The sequence below is a fragment of the Vulpes lagopus genome, chromosome 7 (assembly GCF_018345385.1).
Source record: "Vulpes lagopus strain Blue_001 chromosome 7, ASM1834538v1, whole genome shotgun sequence".
NCBI lineage: Eukaryota > Metazoa > Chordata > Mammalia > Carnivora > Canidae > Vulpes > Vulpes lagopus.
The window spans coordinates 5,048,863-5,074,696 of record NC_054830.1 but is presented as its reverse complement, the minus strand read 5'-3'; the positions used below and the strand labels follow the sequence as shown (position 1 = coordinate 5,074,696).

The following is a 25,834-nucleotide window of genomic DNA, read 5'->3' as shown; positions in this document are numbered from 1 at the left end:
CTAGCAGCCGGCACCCTCCTCCGGGATCCAGCAGATGGTGGGAGATTGTGGAACTTCCGGGAGCCCCGAGGCCTGTGCGGCAGGAGCGTGCCGAGTGCCTGGGTGTGTGGTGGCCGGGATGGCAGGTACTGGGATGGTAGGTGCTGGGATGGCAGGTGCTGGGATGGCAGTGCCGGGATGGTGGGTGCCAGGATGGCAGGTGCGGGGATGGCAGGTGCCAGGATGGCAGGTGCAGGGATGGCGGGTGTGGGGATGGTGGATGCCGGGATGGCGGGTGCCAGGATGGCAGGTGCTGAGCGGCAGATACCGGGATGGCGGGTGCCAGGATGGCGGGTGTGGGGATGGTGGGTGCTGGGATGGCAGGTGCTGAGCGACAGATGCTGGGATGGTGGATGCTGGGATGGCAGGTGCCAAGTGGCAGGTGCGGGGATGGCAGGTGGGAGGTAGCTCTGAGACCCTCCTTGAGAAGCTGCAGAATCACTGGGCTCGTCTGTGCTGGTGAAAGGCTCCCTTGGGACTGATGATGGGGACCACCTATAGGGGCCGCGGCTGCTTGCATTCGGGGTAAGGACTGCGTGTGACTCTGCCACACTGACATATTGACACACACATGCAGCAACGCAAATCTACACAAGACAGAACTTTATTGATGGAGGGCTTCCTGGCGAGGGGTGTGTGGGCCCCAGGGCAGGGCCTGTAGCACCATGATAGGGGCGCCTGGATGTCGGGGTCCCCCCCAGGGCAGGCAGGGCAGAGGTTGTGGTGGATCTTGCCCGTTCTGCCTCAGCCCTGTAGCTGGTCTGGTCCGGGGGAGGGCATCAGGGAGGTGGTGCTAGTCCCCCTCCCCCAGAGCGGACACAGACCCTCCTCTCCCCCTCCCCTCCTCCCCCAGCTCAGAGTGGAGGGATCGGCAGTGCTGGGGGCAGGACGCCGGCAGACCCCCTCCCCACCCCCACTCTTCACAGTACATATTCCGGTCAAAGGGGGGGCAGTATTGGGGGCTCCCTAGGAGTGGGTGTAAAGGGCGCTAGGGCGAACAGTTGTTCCCTCCTCAAGCCCACCCTGGAGGGGGTCTCACTGTGAACCGGGAGAGGGGACGAGGAGGGGCCCTGGGGTGGCCAGCCCCTCTCCATCCCCCAGCCAGGGGCCCTGAGGGGGTTCCCAATAAATAACTTCCGGCTTCGTCTCACCCTGCACCCCCAGCTCCCGCCCCCTGGGGCTCCTCCAGGCTGGCCAGCTGCTGGCCGGTCCCCTCCCGCCGGTGCCCAGCTGTGGCTCCAGGGGCCGCGCGCCCCCTAGCGGCCCTGGCAGGTTTTGCAGCACATCTGGCGGAAGTAGGCTCTGCTGCAGAACTGAAATTTGAGCACCAGGGGGCAGTAGGCGACCTTGTTCACATCCTTGCACTCTGGAGCGGGGCGGGAGAAGGGGGGCGGGGTCAGAGCTCCCCCCTTCCTCCAGGGGCGCGTCTGCAGCCTGCGCTGGGCTTCCCGGCTTCTCTGTGCCCGGGTCTCCTCGCCTCTCAAAGGGAACTGTAAAGGGGGGCTCGTGCACATGTCACTAGGCTGCTGGAGGACTTTGAGGGAGTGCGGGGTCTGGGACTCGGACCCAGCATGAAATCCTCAGAGAAGTATTCCCTTTCAATTATTCTTTTGATCCCTTTGGGGCTGTAATCCTCACTCGTTTCCCTTTGTAACAGACGGAGGACCTCGAGCTCCAGAGGAGTCGCTCCTTTTCAGGGTATTTGTGTATTTTGTGTTCATGGTAATCAACTGGCTGTTTGTGACAATAGTGCGGGCTCCCTCTTGGCCAGGGACGTAGGAGACAGGGCCTCGTGCCTAAATAAGGCCTTCACGTGGGTTGTTTTATTCCCTCTCCCTCTTGAGCACCCCCTCAAGTGAGGATATTATTTATCCCCCTTGGCAGATTAGAAGGCACAGAGGAAGGAGCCCAAACCAGGCAGTCTGGTTCCAGTGCCCAGAGCAAGTGATCTATTGCCCTGTATGGAAAATAAGTTTACTGAAGTGGGGGGGGGGGAAAGTACATATTTAAAGCAGTGGTTCTCAAGGGAATGCGATTTTGTCCCCCAGGGGCACATTTGGCCAGATCTGGAGACGGTTCTGCTTGTCACCACTGGGGGGCAGGAGCGCTGTTGGCATTTACAGACCCAAGTCAGGAGTGGGGCTGAATAGTCTACGGGCCTAGGGCAGCCCCGCCCCCCAAAACATCAATAGTTTTGGCCCAAAACATCAATAGTGCTTGAGGTTGAGATACTCTGATTTAAAGAAAAAAATTCGAAGGGTTGCAGAAGGGGAGGTGGGTGAGGGGATAGGGTGGCAGGGTGACGGGCATTAAGGAGGGCACGTGATGAGATGAGCCCTGGGTGTTATCCTATATACTGGCAAATTGAATTTAAATAAAAATAAATAGGGACCACTGGGTGGCACAGTGGTTGAGCACCTGCCTTCAGCCCAGGGTGTGATCCTGGAGTTTCAGGATCGAGTCCCACATCCGCTCCCTGCATGGAGCCTGCTTCTCCCTCTGCCTGTGTCTCTGCCTCTCTCTCTGTGTCTCTCATGAATAAATAAATAAAATCTTAAAAAATAAGTTAAACAAATGAAAATTAAAAAAATTTGGCAGTTAATGGTACAGGTGGAGACGAATTAGGATGAAGGTCATGGAGGTGGGGGGCGGGGCAATGACCTGGGTTTGGGCGTCCAGAAGGATCCTAAAAAGCTTGGCATGCAGTGGCGCTTAATACATGTCTGCAGGGAGAGGGTGGTGAAGGATGGCCTGGAGGGGACACCTCAAGGCACCTGGGTGGTTGGAGACGCTCCAGGCCCACGTCCCGACTCCCACACTCTCCTGTAGCTTCCCCTGGACGGGGCCTCTTGGGGTCCCCTGGGCTCCCATCCCACATACCTTCGGGGCCGTCCCCGGGGGGCGCGCTGTCGCACTTGGCTTCGCACTGCTGCGTGGCCGGGGGCCGCAGAGCCTCTGCGCACTCGCGGGACGGCTGGCCCGTGTGGCTGGAGCAGCGCACTGCGCGCTGCTGCTGCCCGATGCCGCACTGCGCGGAGCACTGCGGGGAGTCGCTGCTGAGCCTCGGCCCGGGGCGCCCCTGCCCTCGCCCCCGCCCCCCAGGGCGCCAGCCTACCTCGCCCCAGTCGCCCGTCACCCAGCGAGCCGGGGGACAGCGGCGCAAGTTGCAACGCATGGTGGCCGGAGGCTTGGCCGCGGGCGGGCAGTGCGCGGGGGGCAGCGTGGCGCGGTGGTCCGAGCTCTTGCACAGGACGACGCGGTGGCGGAGGCCGGGCCCGCAGCTCGGGGTGCACTGCAGTTGGAGAGGGGGTTCGGGCTCGTGGGCGCTCCAGTCCCCGCAGGCACCGGGGGAATGGGGGCCCGGAGGGGTCAGCGGAGGAGGTGGGGGGCGCACTAGGTCCAGCAGGCGGGGCTGGTGGCTGCAGAGAGGCGCCCGCGTGGGCACCATCCTGGGCGACCCAGGCCCTACCCCCCGCTGCACAGGGGCGGGTTGGGCGTGGGGGGAAGGGGCGGCTGACCTCTGACCAGTCCAGGGCGGCCCACTCGGGAGGGCAGGCGGGGCCTTGGCAGGCCTCCAGAACCGGCGGCCGCGGCTGCGGGCACGCGCTGTCGTCCAGCGCCTTCTCCTCGGCGGCTGACACGCGGCGCTGGCACACGACGGAGCGGCTGCGCACACCCGCATCACAGCTGCGGCTGCAGCGCGACCAGTTGCCCACCACCCAGCTGCGGGGAGGGGGCGTCTGAGCCAGCGGGCTGGGGATGGTAGCCCGATTCCGGGGTACTGGCACATCCTCTTTCCCCCAATAACCACCTTTATGGAAACTGGGACAAGCCTGTTGCTTCTGCAGGGAGCACCCCCAACCTGCACTTCAATACCAGCACCCTGCACTCGCTCTGGGGGTGGGGGGGTGCATCACACCCACGGAGATGATTATCTGGAGGAGCCTAAAGAACATCATGGTTCTGACTCCCACTCCAGGAGAGCCCTGACCACCCCCACCACGCCCCGGGGGGGGGGGGAGCCCTGTCACTCTAAGCCTGGGAGCCCATGCTCCTCTGGCCTGAGCAGCACTGTCGCCCCTGCTCTTGTCCTCCCCCGGACCCCACAACCTGGCGGGCACTCACTCGGGCGGACAGGGCTCTGTGTTGCAGGCGCGCTGCCTCTTGGGCAGTTTGCTGTGGGCACTGCAATGGTGGGGGGCCACGGCCGAGCTGTCCAGCTGATTGCGGCACTCCACGGCCTGCACCTGGCTGCCTGGGGGTGGGCAGGGGACCCGCTCAGCCCTGCCAGGACCAGCAGGTCAGCCCCGGTGACCAGTGCCCTCCCCTGAGCCCACCCCGACCTCACCGCCGGCACATTGGGCCGAGCACTTGGTCCAGGGTGCGTAGTGCCAGGAGTAGGGGGGCAGTGCATCTCGGGCGATGGGCGCGTTGAAGCGGTAGCGGAGGGCAGCCAGCTCAGTCCGGGCCAGCACCTGAAGTGGGGGGGGGGGCATCAAGGGGAAGCTAAGCTCTAGTCCCCGCAAGGATGCTAACATCTTCCTGCACCTTGCACCCCACTGTCGTTACCATGACGATGAGAGACGCATTTATGGGTCCCAGGGCTTCTAGGCTCTGCGTGTGATCTGGTCCCTGCCGCAGCTGAAAGGTGGTCCCAGCCAGGGGCAGGCGGTGGGGCTGGGGGGTCCCGGGCAGCCCCTCCAGCAGCAGGGACTCCTGGTCCCCCTTCAGAGCTAGGGGGACAGCATAGGGGTCAGAACCCCAGCCACACTGACCCCCTGCTGACCCCCAGTCCTCATCCCTCCACCTCCAGCTCACCCAGGTGACTGAGGGAGAGGTTCAGGTCCTGGATGAAGATGTGGACGGAGCCTTTGGGGATCCAGACGACTTCCTCATACCCTGGACAGTGGAGCTCAGATGTCGCCCACTTGGCCCTTCCCCCACACCTGCCTACCTCCCCCCTTCCTGGCCCTTGAGGCAACAGCTGACTGTTACCACACTAGGTGCTCACAGGGACACCCCGCTGCATCCCCAGCTCTGGCCCTGGTTAGTAGCTGTGTCATCACGCCCATCTTACAGACGTTAAGACTGAGGCTCAGAGAAGCTAAACCACTTGCCTAGGTTTGACAGCTACGAAGTGGCTGGGCTGGGGTTTGAACCCAAGTGGTCCTGCCTCTCTGACCACCACAATGGTCGGATCCACTCCCTACACCCCAGAAAGCGGCAGGGCTGGGCTCCCGCAGAGGGAGGGGAGCACGGTGGAGGCCCCACCCCACACAGTGATTCTCAGGGATTTTAGCAGACGGAGTTAGGTTTGCTGGGGGCTCCATCACTTCCGACTTGGGTCCCTCCCCATCCCCTGAACCCTACAATGTGTGTTTGCTCCCAGAAGTCCCCCCGCTGACCTCCCTGGGGTCTCTCTCCTTCAGCCCAAGGTGCGGAAGCACAAGCATGAGTTCACCATACATACCCTGCAGGTGTCCCTCCCCCACTTAGCTTTTTCCTCCAGCACAGAGTTCCTCAAGCCCCCAGCTCAGACCATGGAGAGCGGTCAACCCCTCCCTGTCCCAGACCAAGAGCCAGGCTCCCGGGAAAGGTATAGGTCACTGCCCTCTTGGCATCTCAATTGCCAAAGTTTAGGGACCAGGGTGCAAGCTGGTCTCTGACCCTGATCTGGGGCATTGCTGTGCCCCTGGGACTTTCTGGAATCCCCACTGGGCCCCTGGGTCTGAGTAGCTGATGCTGGCTATGGTGATGGGGCCAGTCCTGCCCCAGTCACCAAGTGGGCAGAGGGAAAGGGAATGGGGATCTCGCACCGATTGCAGGTGAAGCTGGGCTGAAGACCCCCTCGATGGTTTCACAGGCGCTGCCGTCACCACCGCAAACCCGGCACTTGTCCTCCCTCAGGTCGGAGCCCAGGACCCGGTCGCAGCCCACATGCTAGGGAGGTGGGGGTGGGGTGGAAGTGGGAGTGTCAATGAGCCCCCCTCCACTCCCTATCCCTTGTCCTCTCTCTGGGAGCCCCCTCTACCTTGCACTCGCCACTGACACAAATGTCCACTGTGTCCGGGCGGCAGGGCGTCCCGTCCACCACGGCCGCTGCCCTCTCCGTGTAGAAGTTGAAGCCTTCGGCCAGGCATGTGAGTGAACAGGCCTTCACGCCCCCTGGGGGGCACAACCCCGTCAGACCCAGGGCCAGGCCACCTGGGACTCCCTGCTTGCTCTGTGGGGGAGGTGAGGCAAAGAGGGACGGGCCCTAGACCCAACCAGGATGGGTGGGCTGGGCAGAGGGAGTTGGGGTCCCCAGCGTCCAGTGGAGGAGCTGTTGAGCCACATCCTGGGCTCTTTGGTTCCCTGGGTGAGGGGGTGCTCACAGCAGACCCCGTGATGCTGTATCCACCTGCTGCTGGCTCCACTGCCCCATGGCCTCCTGGGTCCCTCACTCACCTCCTCGGTATGTCTTCCACGTGTAGAATTTTCCACGGAAGGGGACGCTGTCAAATTCAGAGCACTGCATTTCCCTGAAGTCCTGGGAGCCTGGGGGACAGTCCTGGGAGCAAGAGAGGGGGAGAAGGAGGGAGGCCAGGTGTGGGGGATGGAGTTAGGGCAAAGGCCTGACGCCAGAAGACTGATGCTTAGCACAGGGATGGGTTGGAGGGGTGAAGCTGAAGGCAGAGGAGCCAGGGAGGAGGCTGTGGAGGGCCAGGGGAGAGTGGGGGTGACTCATTAGAGTTTAGGGCAAGCTGGCTGAGTTTCTGGTTTCTAGTTTCAGACCATGAGGCCTTTCTTGAGACAGCAGGCCTAGAAAGGAGGGGCCGTGGGGACTCCCTGGAGACAGGCCCTGTAGGTGGGGCTGAGAAGACCACCCACCCCTCACTCCAAAGCTCTCCCTGCCCTCTGAGCAACCCCGGCTGCGGTATTTGGCCTTGTGCTTATTGGGTGTGGACCCACAAGACTCATTTGCAGTCAGAAACCCCAACCAGCCATCGGGGACCCTGGCATTTATAAAAGGGGCAGCAGTGGAGACAGAGAAGGTAGGTGGAGCAGGAGGAGCTGGGAGCACAGGACACCGGTCAGGGCAGGACAGTGGTGGGGGTTTTGGACAGAAGCCGAGGTTCCTGGTCAGATATCAGAAAGGAGTGTGAGCAGAGGACCAAACCGTGGCCCCTGGGTTTGGTGACAGGGAGCGGAGTGGCAGCTTTGGGGCAGGGGTGGGGCGTGCTATAGCTGAAGGAGGTTGTGGGGGTCAGGCGAGTTCAAGGTGGGAGAGGCATCTACTGAGAACTGGAGGGAGCCAGGCGCTTGTGGGGGGAGCCGGGTGGGTCGGCACGGGGGCCCTGGGGCAGTGTCGGGAGGGCAGGGCACGGGTGGCGCGCAAGAGGGGCCGAGGATGCCGCCTTGGGGTCCTGGGGGAACTCACGTCGGTGTTGCAGGAGCGGTGTCGCCGCCTCTCACCCAGGCAGTACTTGCCTCCGATTGTTGGCCTGGAAGAGGTGGGGCGGGGGGGACAGAAGAGATATGGGGCGGGGGGAGATAGAGGGCCGGGCCGCCCCGGGCGCTTTACAAAGGGTCCTGAGGGCTGACCTGGGGCTGTCGCAGTGCCGGCTGGAGGAGGACACGCCGCCGCCGCACGTCCGGCTGCAGTCGCCCCACGGGGTCCACGGGCCCCAGGCCCCGTCCACGCCCTCCGGCCGCGACCCGAAGGGGACACACACGCGCTTGTAGCACCACTGCGGGGGTGGGAGGGGACGAGTCCGCAGTTCCTTCCTGCCCCGCCACCCCCCCACCCCCCACCCCCGAGGTCTCAGTACACCTCGGGTGGGACGGAAGGGCGCTTGGGTGCAAGTGGGGTCTGGGGACCCGGACACAGGCAGCACCGGGCCGCGGCCTAAGCCTACGGTCCCCTCCGGGCGGTGGAACTCGCTCTGGGACAGGCGCGGCGGACACGGGGCAGGGGGCGGCCTCTGCCCTGGGCGGGGCCTGCGGGCGGGGGGCGTGGCCAGAGCCGATGGAACCCCACCCCCGCGGCGGCACGGAGGGCGTGGCCTAAAGGCAGGGGCGTGACCAGAGCCAATGGAAACCCTCCGCGGCGGCACCGAGGGCGTGGCCCAAGACAGGGGGCGTGGCCAGATCCGCTGGACCCTTCCCGCGGCTGCGCGGAGGGCGTGGCCTAAGGGCAGGGGCGTGGCCAGAGCCCATGGAAACCCCCCGCGGCAGCACGGGGGCGTGGCCCAAGGGCAAGGGGCGGGGCCCAGCTGGCGGCCCGGGCCGGCGCTCACCCCCTTGTCGATGGTGTGCGTCTGACACAGCGTGCCCTCGGCGGCTGGAATGCTGTTGGTGATGCACCGGTTGCTCTTGCTCAGACACCACAGCTCGCTGCAGACCTCCTGCGGGCCAAGGCGCCCGCTCAGGCTCGCCCCCCGTCCCCCTCCCTCCGGCGGTGACCCCCTCACTGCCGCCTAGCAGTGGGGCCCCCCCGGCGCCCCTCCGCTGGGTCTCAAGGAACCTTCTTGGATCCTCCTGTGGGGCATGGCCTGAGACCTCCCCTCTGCCTTGTGAGCGGCACTTAGCCAGCGTCCTTGTGTGCTGTAAGCAGCCTTAGGCCTTACTACCCCCATTGCACTGTGAGACAACCAAGGCCCAGACGGGTCAAGTCACTTGCTAGGGGTCACACAGCTTCTGATGAGAGGCAGCCTGGGCTCTAACCCAGGCCTTTCATGGGCTGGGTCTGTGATCTCATCACGCTGGTGCCTCCTGAGTCTCCAGACCTGCTGAGGAATGAAGACAGTTCTGCATTCCTTGTTGGGATGGGTGAAGCAGTCTCTGGGAGGAAGGAATTCTGAACACCCTGGCCTGGAAGGTGGCTCAGGTCAAAGGCCTTGTCTCTAATTTTCTCCAGCTGGTGGTCCTCCTTGTTGCCCCCCCTCCCCCACACTGAGGAAGCTCCCAAAGCTTTTAACCTATGGAAGGCTGGACAGGAACAAGGCCAGGCTGGATCTGGGTGGGACATTCCTCTACTCCCTGCCATCCCTGAAAAATCTGCCCACCTTCCTGTCTGAATCCTGCTTGGGCTGGACCAGTCCCAGGAAGTCACTTGGGCCCTTTAGATTAATATTTCTGGACAAACCTCACTGGGTTTAGGCGTGGCCAAATCTCTGACCCTCTAGCATACATCCTGCCCCACCTCCCAGGCCTCCCTCCTCCCCCCGTACTGGAGATCCTTCACTCTCCTTTTTATAATCATGTGCCATTTCCTCTTTGAACCTCATCCTTTTAAGTTTTGGCGATTTGGGACTGGACCGATCGACGGCTGCAGTAAGGGCCAGCCTCTGAGAGACACTTCTTTCACACACACATGAGAAGTTCAGAAGGTTGTTCTCAAGCTGGCTCCTTCAAACGTCCTGCAGAGTCCCTGCCTTCTGCTCCTTCAGAGGACACGTCCCAGCTAAAAACTCAGCCTGGTTTTCTGCCTTCACTTGGCCTGTGTCCTCCTGGCCATTTGTAAAAATAACATGGGGTGGGGGGAGGGGGGAAATCCCAATCCCACTTCTGACACCTCTTAAAGAGAATGGCTATTCCGGTCCCACTCTTCCTCCTCTCCACACAGAGGCGCTGTGTTGTATGTGAATGAGCTCTGGGCCACTCTGGGAGACTTCAGCTCCCACAGGGACACAACCCCCCCACCCCGTTTTTTCATCTAGGAGATGGGCCTTGCCTACAAAAAAGGCTGAGAGGCATGTGACAAGTAGATCTGAGAGGGATTGCATAAATGCCCTGTTATTGTGTAAAAGTGACCACGGCTATCTCTCGAGTAGGTACTAGGCCCAGCTCTTAATACACGTTAGCCAAGTTATAGTCAATAATTTTGCCCTTCGTCAGGGGTGCCACGAAAATGTTCCTTGGAGAAATAAAAGAAGAATCAATTCAGCATACAGCCAGCACTGGTCCATGCTCCATATTCCGGCACCTCCTCTCCTCCCCTGCCTCATTATAAAATTTGGAGCCACAGAGAGCTCTGGATTTGAGTCCCAGCTCTGACACGTCCTCCAACTGTGACATTGGGCAAGGCACCCTCCCTATGCCCCAGTCCCTTCATCTGTAAGGTGGGAATTGCAGGGTTGTCGAAAGAGTTTAAGGGAGAGGATACAGATCACATGCTTAGCACATAGCGAGCGCTCGGTAAATGTCAGCCATTGTCATCATTGTTGGGATACCTGGGATACAGCAGATGCTCAAGGGTAGCTTCCAGATCTGTTAGAAATTTTGTTAAGGGTGCTGTGGTTACCAGCCAAGTTGGGGAGGGTGGGCAAGAGTAGACTACGGAAAAATTATTCCAGGCTATGTCTCCTTGTCGTGCACTGGAATGACAAGAGGGTGTTTGAACAGCTGCCTGTTCCTGTGTTGAGTGAACATGGCCTTAGCTTGGACGTAGCCCTGCAAACTGATCTCTGGAATCTTGAGGAAGCCAGTAGGCTTCCAGCTTCCTGGGGGCAGCTTGGACTGGGACCCCCCAGTTTGCTTCTCTATGAAAGGATGCAGCTTCGGGATGTTAATCTAAACCTCACAAAGAGTGAGGAGGGTGGTTAGGAAACCCCAAGGGTTGGGGCTGGGTGATCTTGTGAACCAGTAGGTGGGGGATGTGAGGACTGAAGACAGGGTGCCCTTGGAAGGCTCTATCCAGTTCTTTGCCAAGTGGGGAAGATGGGCTGTCCCAGGGAGCTGTTTCCACCCCAGTTGGAATGTTTGGTTAAAAACTGCCCAGCTAGGGGGCCTGGGACTTGAGTCTGCTGCAGCCCACTGGTGGCCTGATATACTGGAGAGAAGTGGTGCCCAAGCTCTCCCCAGCGCAGCCCCCAAATCAGGGGTCTGCAAGACCAGGAGATCCCATTCTCCATCCCAGTCGCTGTCTGAGCGTGCGTGACATTTGTACACCCATGCACCTCTTTCCCCCTGGTCCCCACGGGGGCTCACCCCCTCCCCGGCTCTCCCACCCCCTGCGGCCCCTCCCCTCCCAGGAAGGAAAGCAGGAAGGCTCTCTCTACCCCGTATTTACACTGACGCGATTTGACTCCATGTTGGAAGCGGCACTGTTCATCTGCGTCATAGGCCTGGCCAGGTGCCACCGTTGGGTACACGAAGTCCTGTCTGGGGGGCCGGTTGTTCAGGCACAGCCCCAGGCCCGAGCTGCGGTGAGAAGAAAGTAGCTGTCATGTTAGGGGGCTGCAGGCACAGGGCTCAGGGCGCCCCGGCTGGGTGCGGGTCCTGGGGCGCAGCCCTGCAGGGACAGGACCCCTCCCAGAGGCAGCTCCGGCTTCCAGACCCTTCCCCAGCCAAGGCGAGCATGAGTGTGGGCAGGCAGGCGGGCACGTCCTCACTCCAGAAAGCTGGTGATGTAGTCGCGGCTGCAGGATGACCACACGAAAGGGTTGGTCTTCATGGTGATGTGGGCGGCCATGAGCTTGGCCGGGTCCTGGCCGCGGGCCCCGCAGCTGTTGCCCACGCCGTCGTGGTTCATGCCAAACCTGGGGAGAGCAGTGTCGGCTCCGCCGGTGCCCGAGGAAGCTGCCCGGCCGGCCCGTCCTCCCCTTGCGCTGTCCCCAGCCTCACGTGTGTCCAATCTCATGGGCAATGGTGAAGGCGGTGGCCAGGCCGATGTCCTCGTTAATGCTGCAGCTCCGCTCGCGCTCGCACATCCCGCCCACGGGGGCCAGGCCTGGGGGACGGGCGCGTGGGGGCTGGGCTGGGCTCAGGAGGTGCAGGACAGCCCATCCACCCTGCCCGGTCCCCACCCCGCCAGGGCCGGGGTCCTGTCCCCGTCCACTGTCCCATCCACTGCCTTCACGGGGGCCTGAAGCCTACAGGGTTTAAGTACCTAGAGTGCCACAGGGTTTGTTCCTATAGATGCAGATGTCATAGCTGTGGAAGGAGAGGGGCGGGGTCAGGGGCTGGGCGGCCTCCCTTAAGCCCTGCTGGTGCCACCAGAACCGGTGCCACTAGAACCATCTCCGGAGGCTCATTTCTCCTGGGAGGCACTACCTGCCTCTCACCTGGAGCCCCGTGCTCTGCCCCCAGCGGACCTTGGGGATGCTGGGGGCGCGTAAGTGGCTGACCCACTGCATCAATGAGACGGTGAGCAAACGAGTGTGTCTGTGCCCAAGTGGCTCAACTGTCCCTGCCTGCCCTCCCCCTGCTCCCCATCCCCCACCAGCTCTCAGGCTCCCAGCAACCCCTCCCCACCCCTGGCTCCCCACTGGAGCGGCTGGAGCTCCTCAGCCTCTCCCATCTCCCAGCAGAAGCGACCCCTGCTTGGACCTGGATGGTCCCTGGGACCACTCGATCCCCCGGCCCACGTCCTGGGGTCCTCCCCGCCCCTCACCGCGTGATGAGCACCGCTGTGTCATGGTTGGCCACACCGTTCTCCGGAATGGCGTTGCCATGGCCGCTGTGGTTCACGATGGATTTCTGCCACTTACAGAAGCTGTCCAGGGACTTCCCGGCGTGGTGGGTGATCTCCAGGGTGGGCTGCGGACAGACAGAGAGGGGCATGGGCGCCAGCCACCCTGGGGAAGGCAGGCAGCGCTGGTGTTGGGGCAGGTGTTGGGGCCCTCGCACCTGGTCCTCCGTGAGCAGGATGAGGCGTGTCACCAGGATATTAACGATGTTTCCCAGACTCGAGTCCTGGAAAAGTTTGGCAACCTGACCTCCAAGAAACAAGAGAGACCGAGTCTTAAGAGGAGCCCAGAGCAGAAGACAAAAAGCGACACGATGGCAGTAGCCCTCTTTGACCAAGTACCTCCCGTGTGCCAGGCCTCGGGCGAAGCCTGCTGTGTAGATCTCCGCCCGAATAGGTACCATTGTCATCCCCATTTTACAGAGGGGCAAACCGACACACGGAGAGGTTAGGACACACAGCAGGGAGGTGCCACGAATAGGATTCGTGTCTGGGTAAGCCTGGCCCCAAAGTGCTGGTTGCTTACCAGTCCATTGCTTTCTGACTCACCCCTGTTCAGCTTGTGCATTTGTCCTCCATCCCTATGCACCCCTGCAGCTGCCTCAAGTGTGTCTGCCCAGAGGTGGCCTGAGGGATGTGCACATTTGGCCTCATTCCACAGCTGTCCAAGGGCACCAATTTGGGGGCGCCTGGGTGGCTCAGTCAGTTAAAGGTCTGCCTTCGGCTTGGGTCATGATCCCGGGGTCCTGGGATTGAGCCCTGCATTGGGCTCCCTGCTCGGCAGGGAGGCTGCTTCTCCCTCTCCCCCGCCACTCCCCCTGCTTGTGCGCACACACTCTCTCTCTCAGATAAATAAATAAAATCTTAAAGAAAATAAAGGTACCAATTTGAGCAGCACCACGAGAAGGTGGAAGTGTGGGGGGCAGGAAGCTCTGCAGACAGTGGCGAGGGAGGAGGAGGAGGAGGCCTGGGGTGAGTGGGCACAGATGACGGAGGCCACACCGTGCAGTGGTCTTGGAGCCTGGGCCATCACTGTCCCATGTGGAAACCCACAGAAACCCTGGCAGGTTCTAGACAACTCTGAAAGTCCGGGGGTGGGCAGCAGGGCTAGGGCAGGACATAGCATCACACCCGATGCTCTGTCAACACATCGGGCCATCTGTCTGCCTTTTCTCTTCCCTTGTGGCTTCAGTGAAACAACAGTGCCACTTGTCGGGCTCTTACCGTGTGCCAAACGCTCTGTCTGGCTTCCCTCCCCCCGACTCGTACCCTCCGTGGTGGATACTATTACGATACCCTTTTGCAAAGGTGGAAACTGAGGCTCAGAGAGATCCAGAGTCCTGACGGCATCTGGTAGGGGCACTGGATAGATTCTGAGCATGGGTCCGCAAGGTCACCCACGTGAAGTCACAGGTAGGTGCCTGCAGGCCAGTTCGGCTGCACACAGATGCGTGCCCACGTGTGTACTGCTAACCTCGGCAAGTACGCGCATGCCGCGTCCTCAGTCTAGGCAGCAGGCGCCCACACAGCACCTCGCGCGTTGCCAGGTGCGGTTCCAAGCACTTTATCGCTTTGCTGCAACCACTTTAGCCTTGTGAAGGAGGTACTGTTATTATCCCATTTCACAGGTGGGTAAACCAAGGCACAGAGGGGCAGTGCCGTGTCTGAGGGCACACAGCTATAAAGGAGAAGAGCTGGGAGCGTGGACCCAGCAGCCTGTGGGCCCCTGGCCAAGATTCCTAGCCACACGTGGGCTTCCTTTCTCACTCTGCCCCCTCCATTCGGGTTCCCTAGCCTCAGGTCACGGCTAGTCGGGGGGGTGGTGACACCCCTTCTCCAGGTCTCGGGGCTCCACGGCCAGGGAGGGGGAGGCACTTACAATGTTCATGATGGCCAGCACGTACTGTTCCACGTCTCGGCGCCCGTGGTAGGCCACCATCATCTTGTCGGCCACCACCAGGGTCTCCACGTAGCGCTCTCGGCTGACCGAGCGCTTCAGGCCTGGCTGGCCACGCTCTGTTTCATTCCCCAGGGGCCTGGCAGGTGGCGGCTTCAGGGTGCGCAGCCACCACGGCCGCCCCTTCCACGGTTTCTCGTCTGGATGGACAATTTCTGGTCATTCCGTTGCCGGCTCTCATTGTCCAAGAACCTGCCTGATGGCGCATCTGCCCAATAGGCCGTCAGACCCCTCATTCTCCTGCTACTGGGTGTCCTGGTTGTACCATGTCTAGTCCTACAAAAAGGTCCATTACCCCGGTGACAGGTTCTATGAGGATTTGGCTGTCCCACTGCCAAACGGGTGGGTTGAACAGCCACCCTGGGCCCCACAACAACCGGCATGACCGGACACCCTCCTGACAGTTCCGTTGCCCAAATGTATGTGTGTAGCCACCTGCCTCAGCACCGGAGCTGTGCGCTTCTACGACTGTGGCCTTCCAACTGTGCCACGTTCTCAACAACGTGCTGCCCAACTGGGGAGCCGTAGAACCCCACTGCCCGATGGTCTTACTGCCTGGCGGTCCCACTGGCCATCCGACTGTGAAACCACCCACATTTCCTGCTTCTACGACTGACTGTGGTTGTAGGTTTGCCACGGTGTCCCACTCCCACACGTCAGATCGCACTCCCCCTGTGAGGTCCCTGCGCCTGGCACTGGCACAACCGCCCCTGTAGATGTCTATCTCGTCTCGCTTCCTTTTTCTCCCACCTTCTGAACGTCTGGTCATACAACTGTCCTCCCACGAGTCTGACTGTGAATCGGACCTTCTGTACAGTGCTCTCACTGTGCAGTGGCTCGGGAGTATCGGCCACTCCCCGGCCGCGTAACCACCTGGGCACACAGTAATCCTGGAGATGGACGGTTTTACACCTGAGCACCGGTCTGGCAGTCCAGCTGCCTGTCTCACTCTCTGCTGGGCCATCGGACTATGGCAGTGATGGGTGGGCTGTTGCACCGCCCTGCAGTCCTGCTCTCTGGCTGGCTGCCCCTTCTCCCTGCACATAGCTACCTGCCAACCTCCTGGAGGGAGAGACGCTGCCGCCAACCTCTGCCTCGAGCCAAAGACGTGCAGCCCCTCTGCCCGTCCCCAGAAAGACAGATGTACCTCTCACTCCACAGGCTGTGTCCAGGTGGGGGTGACGCAGAGAGGAGCGCTTGTACACCACATGGGGGCCACTCTCCTCTGGGCCCTGGGCCCCTTTGGGCCCACCTTGCAGGGGCTCGATCAAATATTCTTCTTCATCTGCCACGATCAGGCCGTGCTGGGGGTCGGGGGGTAGGCAGAGGGCTTGGATCAGAATCTGGTTCCCAGCGGGACCCTGCTCTGTCTTTATGATTTCATTCTCTCTCTCTTCCTGGCTTTATGTTGCTATTTCCTCTTTAACTTCCTGAGGACGAAGTTCAGTTCATCAATTTTCAGCCTGACCCCAGGGCTACACATTTTCCTCTAAGTTCTGCTTTAGCCGCATCCTAAAATAATCCTTTGGATTAGCTCAAAATGCTTAAAAAAAATATCCATCATGGGATCCCTGGGTGGCGCAGCGGTTTGGCGCTTGCCTTTGGCCCAGGGCGCGATCCTGGAGACCCGGGATCGAATCCCACATCGGGCTCCCGGTGCATGGAGCCTGCTTCTTCCTCCGCCTGTGTCTCTGCCTCTCTGTCTCTCTCTGTGACTATCATAAATAAATAAAAATTAAAAAAAAATTAAAAAACAAAAAACAAAAAAACAATATTTAAAAAAAAAAATCCATCATAGGGCCCTTGGGTGGCTCAGTGGTTGAGCATCTGCCTTTGCTCAGGTCATGATCCTGGGGTCCTGGGATCAAGTCCCACATCAGGTTCTCCCGCAGGGAGCCTGCTTCTCCCTCTGCTTATGTCTCTGCCTCTCTCTCTGTGTCTCATGAATAAATAAATAAAATCTTACAAAAAACATCCACCATGATTCCTTCCCAGACCTATACTTAGAAGTGCTTTTCTTAACTCCTAAACTCGTGGGCATTTCCTCCTGCTTACCAGGCCCCCACAGGTGCTGATGGCCACGTGGGAGCTGCCAGCCTGGCCCTGCAAGTGGCCGGCGTAGAGGCAGTGGGGCCGGGCAGCCCTCTGCCACGCCAGGCCCTCCCGTGTCCAGTACTCCACGGAGACGTGCCCTGCTAGAAGGCGGGGGCTGCGGGTTAGGTTCAGCAGGAAGTGGGTGCTGGGTGCAGCCACCTTGTAGAAGAGGCGGGACTCTGTCGCTGGCCTTGTGCCCCGACGCTGCCTCCGGGGAGCCGGGGGTGAGAAGGCCAGCAGTGCCCCATTGTGGTCCACTCGAGTGGGGAAGGCGATCTCATAGCTCTCCAGACTGGACAGGAACTCATCTGTGGGTGAGGGTCAGAGGCTTGCGGTGAGCCCGGGGAATGAATGGTCCACGTGAGTGGACCTGGCTGAGTTGCGTGGCTACGGGGCAATGATGCTGACCTCGCTGACCCCAGGGCCCTCCCCCAAGTGACTGCCATCCCAGCCCCACTGACCCTTCCTCGGCTCCTTATTCCCTCCCCATGCTGCCCCTGGACACCCCTACCTTGAGACCGGAAGGCATGTATGACTTCGAATGTGAGGCCCAGCCCCAGGGTGAGGGCCCAGCGGAGGATCTGGCAGGCGGGAGCCATAGAGGCCACGTGTCCACATGTCTCTCTCCAGCCCCGGCTGCCGGCAGCCCCCACAGCACCGCCTCCCCTGTTCACAGCCTGGGCAGCATCACCGGGCTCCTGGGAGGGAGGAGGTGGGTCGGGGGGGCGGGTGCCTGGTCCTGCTGCCCGGTGTGGCCAGTGCCAAGGCCCCTCACTCCCATCCCCAAGGATGCCCGTGGCATTTCCTCACTCAGAAGTCCCCCTGCCCCCACCCCTGCCTCATCCTCTCTCTACTATTAGGATACGCAGGGATTTTGGCTCTGTGGACACCTACTACGTGTCAGCAACTGGCCTGAGTGTTTTCACACCATTTCATTTCCACAATAATCCTGAGGATTGGTTCAGTAGGTAACAACTCTGCATGGTACGGATCCCGTCCCTGCCCACCGAGGGGCTGTCTCGGGGAGTGACCCCCGTGAGCGGAGTTCAGCTTGTGACAAGCTCTCCGGAAGAAATAACTGGGGGGCTCATAAGCAGGCGTGGTGAGGGGAAGGAGAAGAAATTCATCATGTGAAGAGACAGGAGAAGGTGCCCAGAGAGAGGAGCAGCAGGGGCAAAGGCCCGGGGGCAGGGAGGAGCTTGCTGTGGCCCCCAGGACCACAAGGGCCAGTGTGGCTGGGCAGAGTGCCCGAGGGGGAGGCTGGCCTCGGACACACTCGAAGGCTGCGTTGGTCAGTAGGCATTTGCAGCCCAGATTAAACCAGAAGCAAGTCCTTGGCTCCCCCCACGAACCCCGTCTGACCTGGGCCCTGCCACTGGATCCCCTGCCATGGGTAGTGCTATTCACCCCGCCAGCGGGGCGGGGAACCCCGACAGGTGGCTTCTGTCCCTGTGACCTCTCCTCCACCCTTGTACTTCCAGCCGGGCCCCTGGTTCTGCTCCTTCTCCTCTCAGATTCTTCTTTCTGGAAGCTCTAGGCTTGCCCAGCAGGTCTGTTTCTCTGGCATCTGCACCGGGCCAGCCTGCTGCGCACAGACACCACTTTGGGCCACTACCCTGTGCCAAACCCTCCTCCCCACTCCCGTCTCCACCCTCCTCCTCCTCCTCCTCTTCTGTGCTGTTTCCCCCTTAATCACACACTGTCTTGTTTTCTTTGCAGCCTGGCCAAGTCTGAGAGTCGATCTCCAAACAGGGCAGTTCAGCGCATGAGGGACGGAGCCAGGTTTTCAACAAGATGCAGACTTAGAAGTTGACATTACCCGCTCCTGCTTGGACCCCTCCAGCAATGGGGACCTCACTCCAAGACACTCTGTGACCCTACTGCTCCCTTCGGCTGGGCTAATGATTACCCCTTGTTTTTTGGTTTGTTTTTTTACCTTTGGGGGGCTTCAGTTGGTGGCGTGGTGTCGGGACACCTGTGCGTGAGCCCCTCTGGGCCTCAGCACCTCTTCTTCAGCGCCTGGACAGGGAGGGGGCAGTGAGGAGGAGCTGGGCTGGGTCTGAAGTTCAGGGGTGGCTGAGAATACTCTGACCCTGGTGAACCTCCTCTTGGAGTCCATCCCCCCTCAGTTCTTAGTCCTTCACCAAAGCTCCCTCCTCCCTCCTCTGCCTTCCCCTGCCCCCATCTCCTCTTGCCTCCTCTCCTCAATTCCACTCTGGAGACCTTGACCAGCTGGGAAGAAACCCCTTCCTGGTCAGGTTCCCCTGACCCTCTCCCTGCCTTAACCCTTTCCCCTCCCACACCGAGGTGGCCACAATCCCCGTAGCAGTGTGAGGCTGGAACCCCCTGCCCCCAATCCTGCCCCTCTCCTTTCCCGCACTGCCAGGCCCGCTGCAGAATCTTCCCCCCACAGTGGCTCTGGTCCTGGCTGCAGGGTCTTTCTGCCTCTCCTGCTTGCTCCCCACCCCTGAAGTCCTCACCACCGTCCTCTGGGGCTGGGCCCCTCCTCTCCTCGACCTCACAGCCTCCCTTGTGCTTCTGGCTCAGGTGGGGGAGGGTGTGGAAGGACCCAGCAGGGGTGGGTGGGGATGGGGAAGGGTCTGGAGGGGGAGGGCACACAGGTATCTGCCAGAGCGAGGCAGGGAAGAGGAAACCGGACAGTGGCCCGGCCTGCAGGGTGGTGGCGCTTGGGGGTAGTGGCAACAGGTCAGTGGGTCTGGGGAGAAAGTGGTACTGATGGTGGGAGGTTAGGGGCGTCCAGGGCGCCCCCGGCCTGGCCAGGGGGCGGCAGCAGGGGGTCTCCCCGGCGATGTGCGCGTGCCCGCGTGCGTGCCTAACCGGGGGGGCGACTTTGTGTGTGGTGTGTGTGCCCATGTGACCCTGCGTGTGGCCCTGCGTGTGCCCGGTGGCTGTGTGCGCGCGCACGCACGCGCGCGCGTGCCCAGGCTTGGCCGCCCCTCCCGGCCCCTCCTCCCCGGAGGCAGGAGGGAGGCGGCCCGCAGCGGGCCGGTGCCAGCGCTGGAGGAGGAAATGCCGCGCGGAAGCGGCCCGGAAACAGCCGAGGCTCCGTCCCAGCCCAGGATCCGGGAAGGAGCCGCCGCTCCACGCCCAGACCTCCCGGGCCGTGCGGGGAGACCGGCCCCTCGGCGGAGGCCTGCGCCGAGGCCGCCCGGGCAGAGGCCTCCCCCCGCCGCCCCCTCCCTGCGTCCCTCCCCCCCGGGCGCCGCGCATCTGGCGGGGCGGGGGGCAGACCCCGCGGGGAGAGCAGACAAAGGCCCGCCCGCGGCCTGCGGCAGGAGGGGGCAGGGGGGCCGGCGCCCCGGCGGGTGCCCCCAGACCGGCCGCTGATTAGAGGCCCCGCGCGCGACGGGCTGGAGACGCTCGGCGACGGCCGGCTGTGGCCTCGCGACCACCCGGGGGAGGTGGAAGGTGCCACTCCCACGCCCAGACACACAAACACACGCGGGCGCGACGGACACTCGAGGGTGACCCCACCTGCGCAGCGGGGGACCGACAGCTGGACAGCTGGACGCCGCGCACGCACAAAGGACTCCCACCCCGGCACACTCAGGACACACTCAGGACACACTCAGGACACACACGTCCCGAGGCAAACGCACGGGACGCACAGCGACACACTCTGCAGACCTCTGTGCACACGCACGTACACGCTCATGCACACACAAGACAACCCGGGGGCACACACACACTCGGGCCTACACACGCGGACACGTACACACTCGTTCACACGCTCACACCAGGCGGCGGGCGGACTCGGGGCCCCGCAGACCTTGACAGACACACCGGGCAGGCTCGCTCACGCGCACGTACACACACTTGTCACACTCAGACACGCCCGGAGGCCGCACAGAGACGCTCACAGCGCAGCCGGACATCGACACGCAGAGCAGACGCCCGCCCCGTGCACACACCGGCCCCCACTCACACCTATGCACACGCACACGCACACGCACACGCACACGCACACCCCGCCCCGGGGCATCGCACACAAAGTCAAACACCCAACACACCCAGACGCTCGTGGGCGCTTTCGTGCAGACTCACACATGCAGCCTCGCAGCGCTCACACCTACGTGGATGCCCTCACGCCCCCGACACGCGCGCGGGCGGCACACGGACCCAGGCGGGCGCCCGCGTGACCTCGGTGTCGCACACACCCGGGGCCCCCGCGGCCGGACCGTCCACGCACCCGGGCCCGCGGCCCGCCCCGCCCGACGCGGACACACAGGGTCGCCCGCGGCCGCCCCCCCGCGCCCGCCCGCCCCGCGGGGCCCGCTCCCCGCCGCGCCGCCCGCCTCTACCTGCGGCCGCGCGCCCGCCCGCCCGGGGCCTCCGTCCGCCGTCTCCGCCGCCGTCTCGCCGCCCTGCGCAGGAAGGGAGGGAGCGAGCGCGGCGGCGTGGCCGGGGGAGGGGGCGCGGGGAAGGCACTTCCTGAGCCGCCTGCCAGGGTTATAAAAAACCCCCAAACCGCGCGCGGCCAGAACCCCGCCCGCCGCCGCCGCCGCCGCCGCCGCCGCCCGGCCTGGGCCGCGGGCTGGACCCGAGCCAGGGACCCGGGAGCTCGGGCCGCCCCGCCCGGCCCGGCCCCGCGGTGGGGGCGGGGGGAGGGGGAGGCAGGGGGAGGCGGGGGGGCTGGGGTGGGGGGAGGAGGGGGAGGCGGGTGTGCGTGTGTAAGGTGGCAGGTGGGGGAGGGGAGAGAAGCGGGTGGGGGAGGGGAGGGAGGAAGAATTGGGTAGGGGTAAGGGGAAGAGGGGTGGGGGAGGGGAGGTTGAATGGAAAGAGGCGGGAGGAGGTGGGGGATGGAGGAGGAGGAGGCGGCGCAGGGGTGTGGGGGGGCAAGGAGAAGGAATGGAGCCCGGAGGGGAGAGGAGGGCCCCCCCCCCCCCCGCCGGTGGAGGGTGGGGGAGGGGGGAGCCCCCCTCCCTCGCTGGCCTCGCCTGCCCCGCCAGCGTCGACAACAGCTGTTATTTATTGAGGACTAGTCCTGCTCAAGCAAGCATTTATTGGGCGCCACCCGTGTGCCAGGCACGGTGCCCGGGGCGGCTGAATAAATCTCAGCCCGTCTCTGGCCTCCCAGAGCTGCCCTCTGGGGGGGGGGGGGGCTGATCTGCCGCGGGCCTGGCTGGTTCCATTTCACTGAAGGGAAAACTGAGGCCAGAGACGGGGAGGGTGAAAGTTTCATGAGAGCCGGGGCCCAGGGGGTTTTATTCGCCCCTCGGGTGTGTCCTTAATAGATGTGGAGCTGACACAGGGATGGGGCTGATCTGCAGAGTCAGGGCCACCTGCCCCACAGGCCTCAACTCAGCCTGGCTCGGGACTGGTGCCCCAGGAGGTGGCACAGAGGTGACCCCCAACCTCACAGCCCCAGCCAGTTTCCAGCCTGACCCGCAGGGAACTAAGCAGAGCCTGGCCTGGCCTCACCCTTGGTCTTCTTCTCTGAGTCTGGGTTTCCTGATCCCTACAGGGCGGATACTACCGACCTTACAGGCCTCTGCCGGGTGGGGGGGAAGGGGTGCATTCAACAGCAACAGTCAACATTTGTTTCTTTTGTTCTGGAAGGTTAGGTCAGGGCTCCCACATACAGCAGTCACTCCATAAATGCCAGCCTGCTCCCTGAGCTCCTACGAGGTCGTCCTTCCACTTCAACCCTATGCTCACCCCAGGCCAGACCAGAGAGAGGGACGGCCTGGCCTTGGGTCTGCTACCCACACTCCACGCCCCATTGCCTCTTGAGCCCCCCTTTGAGGAACGAGTCCAAGTAAGCCAGCTCTGGCCTCTACAGCAGCCCCTCCATTACCGGGGGACCCCCTGGGAGCCCTCCTAGAGCTGCCTTCTGTTTACCTCTTTCTCTGAAGAGGTGGCTGCCTTGGCATTCGCACTTTCCCTAAAGCTGCTTTCCTACCAAGCTGCCACCCCAGATGTCCCAGGGGGTCTCCCTCTCCCCCCTGGGTGTATGTAGCCTGGATAGGGCATGTGACTCAGTCCTAAGCCACTCCCACCTCCCCATCTTTGGGCCACAGGGATCCATTGGGGGATGGGCATGTCCAGGCTCTTGCAGGAAAATCCTGGGAAACAGACTTGGGAAGCCGGGTCCCCATCTGAGACAACAGGGAGAAGCTTCTTGTAAGAGCAAAGCCACTAGGTGGAGGAGGGTTATGGCCCCAGGGCCATCATTTCAGCCTTGAGCAAGCTGATCCTGAAGCCCATAGCTGGGCTTTCATTCAATGAAATCTTTATTGAGTACCTTTTTGTGCCAGGTGCTGGTCCAGGTACTGGGGACACGGTCAGGAGCCGCTACATGGCAACACCATTGAGGTCACCATCCTGCCTCCTCCTCCTGATATCACAATGGCCACTCCAGCTCATTCTTGGAGTCCCATCTTAAACATCCCCCGTCCCCCCTTTGAGGCCTGCCCCTCCCCCCACTTCCAGATTACATCCACACACCTTCTCTCCCATTTCCTGGTTTATTTTACTCTTAGCCGGCGTCACCACCTGACACTGTGGATTATTCTTGTTGGTTCTCCCTCCGTCGCCCTGATGCCAGCCCTGAGGGTCGAGGGTTCCCTCTGTGTGGTCCACGGCAGTATCTCCAGGGCCCAGAGTGCGGCCTGGCGCGCAGGCGATGCTCCGTGTTCAGTCTGTAGGGAGCCCGCTGAAGGCTCCAGGTGGAGGTGGCATTGACATGTGCGATTTGAAATAATCGTTAAGAGGGAAGCTGAGGGGGTGAGGGCATTCTAGGGGGACGAAGGCTACTGTGGCCAGTGCATCCTCTTTTGAATTTTTTTTTTTTTTTAATTTATGATAGTCACACACACACAGAGAGAGAGAGAGGCAGAGACACAGGAGGAGGGAGAAGCAGGCTCCATGCACCGGGAGCCCGATGTGGGACTCGATCCCGGGACTCCAGGATCGCGCCCTGGGCCAAAGGCAGGCGCCAAAACGCTGCGCCACCCAGGGATCCCGTGCATCCTCTTTTGAGAGCCAGTCCCTCTTTTAGGGACTGACTTATAAAGTGCTTTGTTTGCTTGTTTGTTTTTTTGTTTTTGTTTTTGTTACTTAAGCCTTAAGACTGGGGGGGGGGCGGGGAAGGGGGGTAGGGTGCGCCCGGAGGGATGCAGTACTCAGTGCGGCCACAGGAGGGCGCGCCCGAACCCGTTGCTCGCGGCGGTGGGGGGGGCGGTGGGGGGGGGGCTGGTCTGTAGGAACTGCGGGAATCCGAGCGCTCGCTGTGAGGCATCATACCCATTTCCCAAATGAGCAAACTGAGGCACAGAGAGGCTGAGTAACTCACTCCAGGTTGCTCAGCGGCAGGTGGCAGAACCGGAAAAGAAGAGCCAAGGTAAAGCCCTCAGAGGGAAGGCAGGTGAGCTTGAGGGCGAAGAGTCCCCCAGGGTGGCCCCGGGATCACTGCGCTGAGGCCCGGGCGGGGGTGGGGCGTCCCCTTGCTCAGGGGCTGCAGCCCCCATCTCTAGATGTTTCCCCCTGAAATGCCGAGCTAAATCTTGCCCGCCCCAGGCCAGGCGAAGTGGACAACGCCCCCATCTCTCCCATGTAGGGGGGCAGGGAGGGCCCTCCCCAGAAGGCACATTTAATAGCAGGCCTGAGGGATGAGTAGGAGACGCCAACCGCTGAGCCACTCAGGCGTGCGACAGGAGACCTCCGATGTGCTGGGCACAGGCGGCGGCGGGGCAGGTGCTCCTAAGGGCATCGGGGTGAAGCTGCGCCATATAGGAGTGCCCCAAACCAGCGAATCGCTCCTTGAATGTACCGGGGCTCTGCGCTCTGCGTCAGTTCTGTTTCAGTGAAGCTGGGGATAAAAGGTAAAATTTAAAAACCAAACCCCATGGCGCCTGGGTGGCCCAGGGCATGATCCCGGGGTCCTGGGACGGAGTCCCACATCGCACTCCTCATGGGGAGCCCGCTTCTCCCTCTGCCCGTGTCTCTGCCTCTCTCTGTGTGTCTCTCATGAGTAAATAAATAAAATCTTAAAAAAAAAAAAAATGCAACACAACCCGCCCACCTTCCCTTCCCCCTGTTTCCAGAGCCCTGAAGACTCCTCCTGTGCACAGGCACCCCGGGCCCCCATTCCGGCACAGGAGGGTTCCCCCTTCTCCCCTCAGCTTTGGGGCCTGCTGTTGGGAACATCGCTCTTGATGTCACAGTGATGATCTGAGGGCTGGCCTCACAGATGTGGCACCTTCCCTGTCCTGCCCCACCTGGGGCTCCGTGCTGCCCCTGGCACGTCCAGGTGAGTGGCCGTCCTCAAGCCTGCTTTTGTTGCAGCCACCATGGCCGGGTCTCAGGGGCGCTCTGCAGAGGATGAATAAATCCCCCTTCACCCTCAAATGAGAGGGAGAGACCCCAGGGGGCTGTGGCCTCCTTACATCTTGCCCATCTGAGGGAGGGCTCTCAGGCTGGGGGTGTGGCTTCAGCAAAGCCCAAGTTGACTTCTTCATCTAGAACCAGCTCTTAGCATTGGGGATCATCTTCCATCCCCAGGGGTGGGAGGAAGTTCTGCCCAGTTGGAGCAGCACCCACCCCCTTCTCCAGGGTGGCTCAGGTCCGGCAGGGGGGGCCCGAGTGTTAACTGGGAAGCCACTGGGAGAACCAGATGGGATGAGGGGGCCTGGGATGGGTGGGGTCCAGCTGCAGAAGGAAGCAGATCAATGGACGTCCTGAGGGACAAGGGATGCAACTTCCGCTCCAGAGGATGCGCCGAGGGGTAACATCCAGGGGACACCAAGACCCCAAGGGACACATGCTCCCTGGGCTTCTGCTGGACCCATGAGGGCTTCAGCCTCAGCCCCAGGGAGCAGAGAGATCTCTAGAAAAAACAAATGTGTGCTCTGGTCCTAAGACCCTTCAACAGGATGCTTCAACAGGACTGTGGATCTGAAAAACAAAATGCCGATAATACCCAGGAGGGGCCCCTGGGTGGGGGGGCTCTGAAGGTTAATGGGGGACTGGAGAGATGGAGCAGGGAGCCTCCTGTCACACACACTGCTGTGTGTCCCTGGCAAGTTGCTTGGCCTCTCTGAGCCTCATTTTGTGCATCTGTTAGATGTGAATGCAAATATTGGCGCCCAATAGGTGCTCAGCTCCTGGCCGTTGGATGAGAGGCTGGGGGAGGTATTGCAGGTAGTCTCGGCAGGAAGGTGAAGAGCTCAAGACCAGTTTTGTTGCTCTTTTCTGGTCCAGGGCACACAGCACCCCATAAGAGCCTAATAAAACCTTGCCAAGCTGTTAGGGCCCAAGACTCTTGGGATGGA

At 61.9% G+C, this 25,834-nt stretch overlaps 1 protein-coding gene across 12 annotated transcripts; it reads right to left on the bottom strand.

Annotated features, from left to right (window-relative positions):
- Positions 1 to 627: 627 nt before the first annotated feature.
- On the bottom strand, positions 628 to 21,071 carry ADAMTS10 (ADAM metallopeptidase with thrombospondin type 1 motif 10). Of its 12 annotated transcripts, XM_041762342.1 has the most exons (26): positions 20,864 to 21,059; positions 18,478 to 18,560; positions 17,053 to 17,239; positions 16,503 to 16,849; positions 15,595 to 15,751; positions 14,370 to 14,587; positions 12,652 to 12,735; positions 12,416 to 12,561; positions 11,912 to 11,955; positions 11,647 to 11,752; positions 11,415 to 11,561; positions 11,082 to 11,223; positions 8,319 to 8,426; positions 7,624 to 7,769; positions 7,460 to 7,523; positions 6,487 to 6,589; positions 6,071 to 6,204; positions 5,856 to 5,979; positions 4,858 to 4,938; positions 4,609 to 4,772; positions 4,388 to 4,514; positions 4,165 to 4,294; positions 3,558 to 3,762; positions 3,155 to 3,331; positions 2,920 to 3,079; positions 628 to 1,405 (listed from the first exon to the last, which is right to left on the bottom strand). In XM_041762342.1, exons 3-26 carry the CDS (start codon positions 17,138 to 17,140, stop codon positions 1,296 to 1,298), a joined length of 3,312 nt encoding a protein of 1,103 aa, XP_041618276.1. In that variant the 5' UTR covers positions 17,141 to 17,239; positions 18,478 to 18,560; positions 20,864 to 21,059; the 3' UTR covers positions 628 to 1,295. The 12 variants fall into 12 exon arrangements, 11 of the variants coding, with proteins under 11 accessions (XP_041618276.1, XP_041618269.1, XP_041618268.1 ...); XM_041762335.1 differs by having other exon boundaries at positions 7,624 to 8,426; positions 12,416 to 12,735; positions 20,864 to 21,064; XM_041762336.1 differs by lacking the exon at positions 628 to 1,405 and having other exon boundaries at positions 2,517 to 3,079; positions 7,624 to 8,426; positions 20,864 to 21,064.
- Positions 21,072 to 25,834: the final 4,763 nt, after the last annotated feature.

Excerpts from the sequence above, each read along its gene's own strand:
- ADAMTS10 (XM_041762333.1), bottom strand. The coding sequence starts at position 17,140 with ATGGCTCCCGCCTGCCAGATCCTCCGCTGGGCCCTCACCCTGGGGCTG. Across the intron at positions 15,752-16,502 it reads TCAGCACCTGTGGGGGCCTG|CACGGCCTGATCGTGGCAGA; the intron begins GTAAGCAGGAGG and ends CCCGACCCCCAG. Across the intron at positions 3,332-3,557 it reads CCGCCCTGGACTGGTCAGAG|TGCACCCCGAGCTGCGGGCC; the intron begins GTCAGCCGCCCC and ends CTCCAACTGCAG.